We start from the raw sequence: 9,149 nt of genomic DNA, 5'->3' as shown, positions 1-9,149 counted from the left end.
AGAACATGAGTTTATATTAACCATAGGAAAAGGCAGTGATACAAAATTTTGTTCAATTCCACCTCTGAGTTATTTTCACAGTGAACCAGACTGCAAAATCAGGACTGCCCCGAGGGAAGGATGAATCCATGAGATGTCCTTATCTAGTAATGCGGTTGGACTTTTATTTCTTTCTTCTAATTTTTTGTTGTGAGGCTATGCAGTTGACAGCAAAGGAAGGATATATAAGATGTAAGCCTGCTAACCTATAAGCTGTGCTGTGATTTACTCAAAACTTGTGATTATAATTTATTTACATACAGCGGCGCTGTCGCAGTGCAACAAGCTTTGCAATCTATAGGAGCACAGGCAATGGGACAGTACTTATAGCACTTATTTTTTTGGACATATTTTTCGTCCCCTTTGTTGTTCATAATAGAGTTATGTTACCAAGGGTCTCCGAGCAGAGATGGAGCTGATTGTGCCTTTGGCTGCCATCACGTTGCTCGCCAACAGCTTCCATTTCATTTCTTCCTTCCTGCTTAGGTGCTGCATCTTATCCTTGAAACGCCTGCACTAGTGGAAGGTGAAGTCGTCATCATCACAGGCACAAAGCATTAAACTCACAACAAAGAGCATCTAGTTGCTGCAAATTTGTGATTCTGCATTTGTCATCTAAGCAAGCTCATGAATGACAAACCTGCATAGGGGGACCTTGCAAGAGCCTGGTTCAGAACACATGCGGGAATGGAGCTCGAGAAGCTGCCACATCCGCTTGCAATGTGCACAACCACCTGGGACTCGAGTCTTGCAGCATGAGAAGTGGCGGACCAGCGACTCCAGCCCCTTGCAAGCTGAGAAGTTGCAGGTGGCTTGATTGTCTTTGAGCATCTTGTCGCAGGGACCGATGGTCCGACACCCATCTCTGCATATGTGCAAAAGAGCCTCCATTGCTTCAAACAGTTGCATGTACACCTTTTTTTCTTCCATCTTTTTGGCCCTCTCCTGTTTTTTCTGCATGCCAGTACTGATGTTGGTCAGGTCCAATGACAACATGTACAGCAATGAAACTTAGGATGAGGAACAAGCAGTAGGTGATGAAATTTATTGCCTCTTAATATGATTTCATCACTGCAGATATACCAATGTAGGTGTATCATTTATCACTCATTCCCTCTCACAGAATAGAACTATTTCCAAATATTTGAGAGCAGGAAAGAAGGAATACATACATTTGTTAGCAGAGTAATATTTGTAGATTAGGAAGCATCATGAAAACGACAAATTTAGGTAGTTCTAGGTTCAAATATTATTTAGGCTTCTTGGAAAAAAAAGGAAGGAAGAAAGAAAATAAAAGGTAAAAGAACCGGGCTAAAATCTCAGTAATCATCTTAAGACAGAATGTCAAACGGTTGCTCAGAAAAGACAGTGGTAGATAAGTACGGGTGCATGTATTGAACAAGCTTATTGTATTACTTGCATTGTTCAATGTATGTAAAAGACATCAAGTTTCGAACTGTTTTCTGCAACAAATTTACAAGGATGGGGCTACTATATTTCCATATTGGAGCATATAGCAAATCAAAAAAAAGGTACTTCTAGTGGCACATGCAACAGGAAAGATAATTATGGATTATAAATTATAATAGAAAATTAAAATAAGTCTACTGCAAATTTCACATAACAATATCTGAAAAGTATACCAAACATTAGATAAATAGCTGTAATAGAACTTTGAAAGTTATAGCACAGAGAACTGAACTAACAGAATCCGTCTCCACTAGAGCCTCAAGAAGCTCCTGCTCGAGACAGGGGTTGGCTTGCTTCATTACTTTCCACCCTTCCGACACTGAGATGGTCTTGAACTCTTTAATGATCAACCGAGTGCATAAAAGGGAAAGGCGTGGTGCATCACACAATCTGGCTAACTGAAGCACATCAACCACATTCTCGAAGGTCAGCAATGCTGTTTCCAGTTCTCTGATGCAAACCCTTTTCAGGGAAGGGACTGAAAATGCGTGCGACATGACAAGCAAGTGAAGAACGAACTTCTTCATTGCGTCCAGTTCATAGCTGCATTAGAAACTGAAAGAAAGATCAGTACATATCTAACTATATAGCCTTTTATAAACTCTTATCCTACAAATCATCCGGTTGGCTCCTTATGCACTTTTGACTAGTGACTAATGCCAGTTCAATTAGATCACATTTTCATCACCATCAGCAAATTTCACAACCACAATAAAAGCATTAGTCCATTGTCCACTCCTCAAATGGGTCGTGGCATGATAAATATCTTCAACCAAAGAATCCCAGATAAGAAGTCTATGAGCTTTGAATGTGCCAAAAGTCACTAGGTGTCAGTTTGAGTCCAGTCTACACCCTAATAAAAGTAGGTGGGCTCTGTGCCTGCCCTTCCTAACTGTAGAGAAGTCTATGGGATTCAATAATGAAATATTTTCTGATCAGCCAAAACATGGATGGCTAAATTGGAAGCCTGGATTTAAACCTTCTAACCAGTGTGACTCCCATTGACTGCTGGACATATTACAAGATGACTGACTTTAACAATTTCTAGGCAAGATTGTCTGGATGAATTTTAGAGCAGAATGCATAATATGTTGGTTAGAATCCTGCATTTATTAATGCAATGTTGCCTATTGCTTAAATTCAAATCAACACATGCAACTTTATTTCTAAAACCCTAGTTTCATGACCATGTTAATTGAACAAATATTAGAAAGATTAATTCCCGTGCGAACAAATTCAGTGGTAGGATGCAAAAATATTTTGCAAGTCTTTCGTTGTCCACGAATGTTATAATGGAAAGGACTCGTGCAATGCACATGAATGAGAAGGTAACAAAGGAAAGATGTAGCTATGAATGCAATTTTTTAAAAAGAAAATTCAAAAAAATCTAAGTTGCTACACGTGGAGCCTAGAGGTAGGAGCCCTTTGAAATTGAAAATGTATGAAGACTTTATGGTATTGGTGCTCTAAAGTCCGGCCACATAAGGGCAGCTCAACCACAAACTAAAAAGTCCAGTCATGTGGGCTTCTCTCATTAAAATAATAGAGATAGAGGTTCTATAGAGTCAAATCAGTCTGTGCAGTTCCATGCCCGATGTTCAGGATTTGTCGATGCATGAATTAAATTTACGAGAAATCAGCCACATGACCATGGAACTAGTGCATATTAAACAATTAACCTTATTGATAGCTTAAAAATTTCCAAGAACTGCAGCAAAGAAGAAAGGAATTGCAGGCATACCATGAAGAGTAAAGAAATCGGATAAATGCATGGGCAGCTTCTGAAGGCACACCAGGAATTTTAATACATTGAAAACCCCCTTTAACTCTTGCTTGTTCTAACATGTTTCTCAGCACAGGAGATGTAATACCCTGTTCAGAGATAAGCCAAATCTTATTCATCAGCGAAAATAGATGTTGGGCTCCAAGGCTAAAGAAAATTTAAATAGGCTGGGCAAATCCAAGGATTAATGAAACCTTTATGAGAAATTGTTCTTTTTAATGCATTTTTCTCCTAATATAAAAGGAAAAAGACCAAGAACATATGATGTTCGTTCATCTTCAGCTCATTTTGGCACATCCATTCTTAGAGGAATGCTGGAGAGAGCCAGATTCCACACCCCCTCTGTGAGGCCCAATAGTCCCACATCGGAAAGACTCGTTACAGAGCCTGGGCATATGAGGCGGGAGTCTCCTAATCCTGCAGACGCGTTTTGGGTGGAAAACAAAATCGGGGAGGGGTGAAGGACGCTTGCGTGAAGCCCCAGAACCGGACAATATCTGGCAGGAGAGCCCCGTGTTCCCCCCTCATGTGGCCCCCACGTGGGCACTAGGTGCCTCACGTGCCTCGCAGAGGCGGGGGCGTGACATTTGGTATCAGAGCCGAGGACGGCTCTTGTCCGATGGTGGGAAGGGTGTGAGGCCCAATAGTCCCACATCGGAAAGACTCGTTCCAGAGCCTGGGCATATGAGGCGGGTGTCTCCTAATCCTGCAGACGCGTTTTGGGTGGAAAACAAAATCGGGGAGGGGTGAAGGACGCTTGCGTGAAGCCCCAGAACCGGACAATATCTGGCAGGGGAGCCCCGTGTTCCCTCCTCATGTGGCCCCCACGTGGGCACTAGGTGCCTCACGTGCCTCGCAGAGGCGGGGGCGTGACACCCTCCGCCCTAAAAAAACCTAGAAGAAAGGGACCAACATAAATCCTGCAAATTGGCTCTATGACATCACTTCACCTGTCCAATATTATAGCCCAAGTGGCTCCCTGTATTGGAAATATTTGCAGATATCTATATCACAGGGATTGAATTGGTAAAATTGGTAAAATGGCAAATCCACAGAAAACAATAAAAAGCCTCAGGGAATATTGAAGACAAATCCTTTGATTGTTCCCCAATCATTAGATAACTCACCTGTTAAATTCAATCTTTAGATGCCATAGACTCATGAGAGAAAAACAAATGCATCACTCACTTTTAGTATCTTGAAATGTCTGCAACTATTTACAAGTTCAATCAAATTCCATGTTTCACTTATATGAAGTAATTTTTAATATCAAAACAAACATCCATCTATTGAAAACATGTAGGTTGCACTACTCGCAGATCTCTGGTAGAAATTTTGCAGATCTAATGATAAGATAGCTTCTTTAGAAGGCTACATTTGGTTGGGGACAAATTTTTTATTCAAAATAAATATCAAAAGACAATATAGAACTCTTTGGATGACCATATACCAGCACCAATAAAATTTCTAATTATTTCATAGCCTACAATCAGGTGATGTAAAGCGCATATTTTGATATAAAGAAGTCGGGATACAATGCACAACTGACATAAAGAATTGAGAAGCACTTACAAGAACACTTGAATGTGCTAAAATTATGCCCTCGTCATCTGTAAGAACACGGACATCAGCTTCATATCCTTCATAAAAAAGTCTATCCCAAGCATGCTTTGTTTCCTCAGGAACATAACTGTAATCCTTTAACTTTTTGGAGAATCTGTTTCTATCATAGGATGATCCTGGGAGTGGAGGTGGTTTTGGAATGATACTACAATGGTATTGAGTAGACGAGAAAACGTTCGGCCCAACTGAAAGTCCAGATGAGATGCTTCCCTCTAGATGCAGGTTGAAGGGACGATCAGACAATAGGGGATTTGAAAAAAGTAGTGGAGAATCCAGCTCAAGGCATGCCATCAACTACTTCTTTTCTCAAATCTACATTGCGATCAAATAAAGAACTAACATTATGCGCTGTATCTTAAGCAATTAGAAACCAGAAAAGGTGCATTTCTAGTTATATAAAAAATAATAATATAAAATATTGTAATTCTCAGAAAAAGCTGACATACAAGTTTCTCGACCAGACTAAAAAGAACTCTATGCATTTGTGATATGATATCCTTCAATTTTATAAAGTCTTGAGAGATGAAAAAGCATATCAACAGAATGCCTTTATTATCTGTGTGCTTGCAGACTACACTCTGTTTCTAATGTAAAATGATTTTGTCACTTGAATTTAGTATCTCATTTTCTAGAAAAAATATGAAGATCCTAAGACAGATATTTGATAAAGATAATAAAAATTATTTGTTTGCATTCAAATGGCTGCTGCAGATTGTCAATACAGTGAGAAATTAATGCCAGAGGAGACCATACATGACCTGATGAAAAAAGTGAAGAATTTACACATCCAAATTTTACATTTTAACGGACCTAGCTTTAGTTAGGAACAAATGGCAAAAAAGCATCCATGCAGCTGACCCCAAGCGAGCTGTTTTTGTTTAACCAAATTACCATCAAATTCCTTGGCTCACTTGTAATAAGTTGCAGAGTGAATAATTGCTATATATCCATTTTCCTTACATACATGACTATACAACAAAATACCATTTTCAACATTATCGACAAGGAGATAGCATGTACTGAAACCATTCAATTAGGAATTACATAATTAAATTTGATGCTAAATGCTTCTACCTTAAGCTACAGTTATTGAGATTTACTTTGGAGTAAACAGTAAGGTCTTTTGCCAGTATTACTGGGATTTTGGACATATTCTTTCTAAAATGATAAATTCCTCCTTAGCTTGACTGTAAGGGTAACCCCATAATGAGTGGACCATGTATATTCTGTAAGATTGTTCTTTCCCTTCGCTTACTTTCTGTGTTCATGTTGATTCATAGCACAAGATCTTTATATATATATATATATATATATTGGTACTTGAATTGTCTGGGTTGATGATTTCCATTGTTTGGTTTCCAATATCGCCATTTATTTGTGTAGATTGGCTACTACACAAGCTTGCAACTAGATGGTGACGTTTTTGTATATAGAACTCTTTTCTTGAGATTTTTTTTTTACAGGAAAAAACTAGCTTTCATAAAGATTAGATCTTTTAATAAGAAAATATCAATTATAAATCTTTTTTTGTTGGTAGAACTAAAAATCAGTCTCAACTCTCAAGATTAGGGTAGAATTAACTTCCATAAATAAAATCTCATGCGCCTTTGCGGGATAAATCAACATGCCTTACTGAAGCATGAAACAGCAGTATCTCCATGAATTTTTTCCTTTGTACCTATAGTACAAGGAAAAGCTAACTGTTAGATGCAAACAGGAAAACCACATATAGAACCACTAATTGGTACATCACATTTCTTTGTTTTTCTTTATTCAAAACCTTTGAAATGTTATAGTGAAGAATTCTTCTCATGTTTGCTGCTAAAAATGAGAGTTAAAAAGGAGAAATTTCCTGAGAGAAAATTATATTCTTTGATATTGTGAGTTTCCAAGTCTGGATATTGAAATAATTGATAAATTCCAACCGTCCCAATTAGAGGGGGGGAAAAGAAATGAACACACAAGTTGGGAAAAAAAAAGAAATTAAAAAATACATACAAATGAGGAGATCTTACTTCAAGAAAGTATACAAACATACAAGATCATCTGTATGAATACTATTTTACTATTGGATACCACAAGGCCAAATCTATGGATGGTCACTCTCACTCTTCTATTAAATTCTTCTTCAGTGGCCTTCTCCTTCTTTCGATTCTTAGACCTATCATCAAGACCCCCTACACTCTGCATATCTATGGCCTTCCTGCACAATTTAAATAAGCTATATGGATGTCAAGGTCCGAACTAGTGAGTTCCTGTTTGAGGCCTTTCATTCCATATCAACTATTTATTTTTTCAAGGAATCAACATCAAATATTTATCTATGAAACCTATCCCACAACAAGATCATATTATCTTAAATCATCCTCTTTGCAAAATGAGCTGCATATCCCATAAACCTGATAATACAATATTCTCACAGGGATATATGCACCTCATTCTCCTTGTCAGAGTTACTCATCCATATCTCCATCCCTCTGATAAAATAGGTCCAAGGTCCCGAAACAACCCAATTCACGAAAAACTCTTCGGAATGCATTCCCGCTTCAACTGAATTGCCAATCCTTTGGTTCACAACCTTCCTGACCAACATTATATCATCTTAAAATAGCATGCACCAAGACACCTTCTTTTAATTATCAATAACTAGTGCTTCTCATTAGTGCAAGGTAGAGTTAACTCAAGTTGAAAGCCTATTGCCTCAAATAACTTCCAAAATCTCCATAAGTAGCTCACTACATGTCATTTTCCCCAAAAACATCTACGTGGCACTACCAAAACAACCCCTTCCCTCGTTTCATAAATCCTACAAGAAAAAATCGTAAATAATTATGCCTTATTTATACCGAGCTAGCTTTCATATCCGATATTTAGCATACGTTTGCATTTTTTTCTTCAAAAAAACCAAACATGCACAAAATTTATATTCTTTCAAATCCTGCATACTTTAATATAAGCTATCAGAATCAACCAAAATTTTCTTTAAAAGAAAAACCTACAGCCATTCAACAAAAACATTTCCATCCTCATCGATCAAAACTACGCCAAAATCACAAGATCATATCATCTCAAATCTCTCTCAACAGTCAAAATTGAACAACATATGCACCCAATAACAACCAAGCTTCGCAGAAACCAGCAACCATACGTATATATGGAGGAGAAAAAAAAAGCTATTTTTCTATCCAAGATCAATCAAATCCCGCAACAACAAGCTTCAGTTTTTAGACATCCAGATCAGAAGCAGCAGACAACTTCAACACCTCTAACAAAAACTTCAAAAATCGTATCAAAACTTCGATTTTTCCCATCAAAAGGGACTTACCTCGATACTATGAGAGGAGAAAATATAGATGCATCGAAAACCGTAGATCCCCTCTCTCCCTAACCCGAACGTTCATAAAAGATATCCTAAGAGAGGGAGAGAGGAGTTGAGGTTTTTTTTTTTCTTCCCTATGGAGATAAAGATATCAGTGCAGAAATAGCCATTAGACGTTCGAGAAGCGGGTGGCCGGGTCGGACGCGGCCGACCTGCACGTGCACCGTGGTGGGTAACCGCGATCTACACGAAAAGCACCCAAGGCGGCCCTGGGTCCACCACCGAGTACACGATTTGTGGGGGCCCACAATACGTGTTCCTTTTTATTATTATTATTAATAGGTTCTTTGTTTGGGGGCAAAGCACTAAATTTTTATGCTTCTTGTTGTGCAAATTAATGCATGGCATGAAGTTGGGGGGACACTACCTTTCGTTTTGCTTTGTTTACCTAACATGTAGTGTGCTAATCAAGGCACATAAATAATTCTTTTATGTGGATGTACTGTGACAACCAAATTTAGAAAATGATAATTATATTTACAAATCTTTAGGTTTAGAGCATCTGGGGTTTTGAGTTTGAGAATCACAAGATTGGAGAGATTAGATCGTGATCATAATTTGACAAAATAATATTATATGAAGGTGATAGTTGTAATCATCCATCCTTAATAAGTTACGACGCATTATTTTGTTTTCTGATTCATACTATCTCAGAGCATCTAATTTTTGTGTAAGAATTTCTCCAATAAAACTCATTAGTAATTTTTTTATTTTTAAATTGAAAATAGTTTTGATCAGCGGTGTTTTTTTTTTTCTTCGAGAGAATTGATCAACAATATTTGAAAATGAGGATCAGCCTAGAGTTAGCTAGCACTACATCAGCTCCATGATACTAATTTATATAAATATCAAGTT

The 9,149-nt window shown here is 37.9% G+C and overlaps 1 protein-coding gene across 1 annotated transcript; it reads right to left on the bottom strand.

Annotated features, from left to right (window-relative positions):
* Positions 1-225: 225 nt before the first annotated feature.
* LOC120111347 (BTB/POZ and TAZ domain-containing protein 3-like) lies at positions 226-8,440 on the bottom strand. The gene is made up of 6 exons (XM_039128216.1): positions 8,241-8,440; positions 4,865-5,227; positions 3,251-3,381; positions 1,746-2,052; positions 680-993; positions 226-550 (listed from the first exon to the last, which is right to left on the bottom strand). The coding sequence occupies exons 2-6, from the start codon at positions 5,204-5,206 to the stop codon at positions 421-423; spliced, it is 1,224 nt and encodes a 407-aa protein (XP_038984144.1). The 5' UTR covers positions 5,207-5,227; positions 8,241-8,440; the 3' UTR covers positions 226-420.
* Between the last annotated feature and the right edge of the window lie 709 nt (positions 8,441-9,149).

The sequence above is a fragment of the Phoenix dactylifera genome, chromosome 7 (genome assembly GCF_009389715.1).
Source record: "Phoenix dactylifera cultivar Barhee BC4 chromosome 7, palm_55x_up_171113_PBpolish2nd_filt_p, whole genome shotgun sequence".
NCBI classification, from domain to species: Eukaryota; Viridiplantae; Streptophyta; class Magnoliopsida; order Arecales; family Arecaceae; genus Phoenix; species Phoenix dactylifera.
The sequence above is the reverse complement of the archived record's forward strand: the minus strand, read 5'-3'. Positions and strand labels throughout refer to the sequence as shown.

What these genes read in the sequence shown, in the direction of transcription:
- LOC120111347 (XM_039128216.1), bottom strand. Translation starts at nt 5,206, where the DNA reads ATGGCATGCCTTGAGCTGGATTCTCCACTACTTTTTTCAAATCCCCTA. An exon ending in CTCTAGTGGAGACGGATTCT is followed by an intron (nt 994 to 1,745) that starts GTTAGTTCAGTT and finishes ACTGGCATGCAG; the next exon opens with AAAAAACAGGAGAGGGCCAA. An exon ending in TGCAAGGTCCCCCTATGCAG is followed by an intron (nt 551 to 679) that starts GTTTGTCATTCA and finishes CCACTAGTGCAG; the next exon opens with GCGTTTCAAGGATAAGATGC.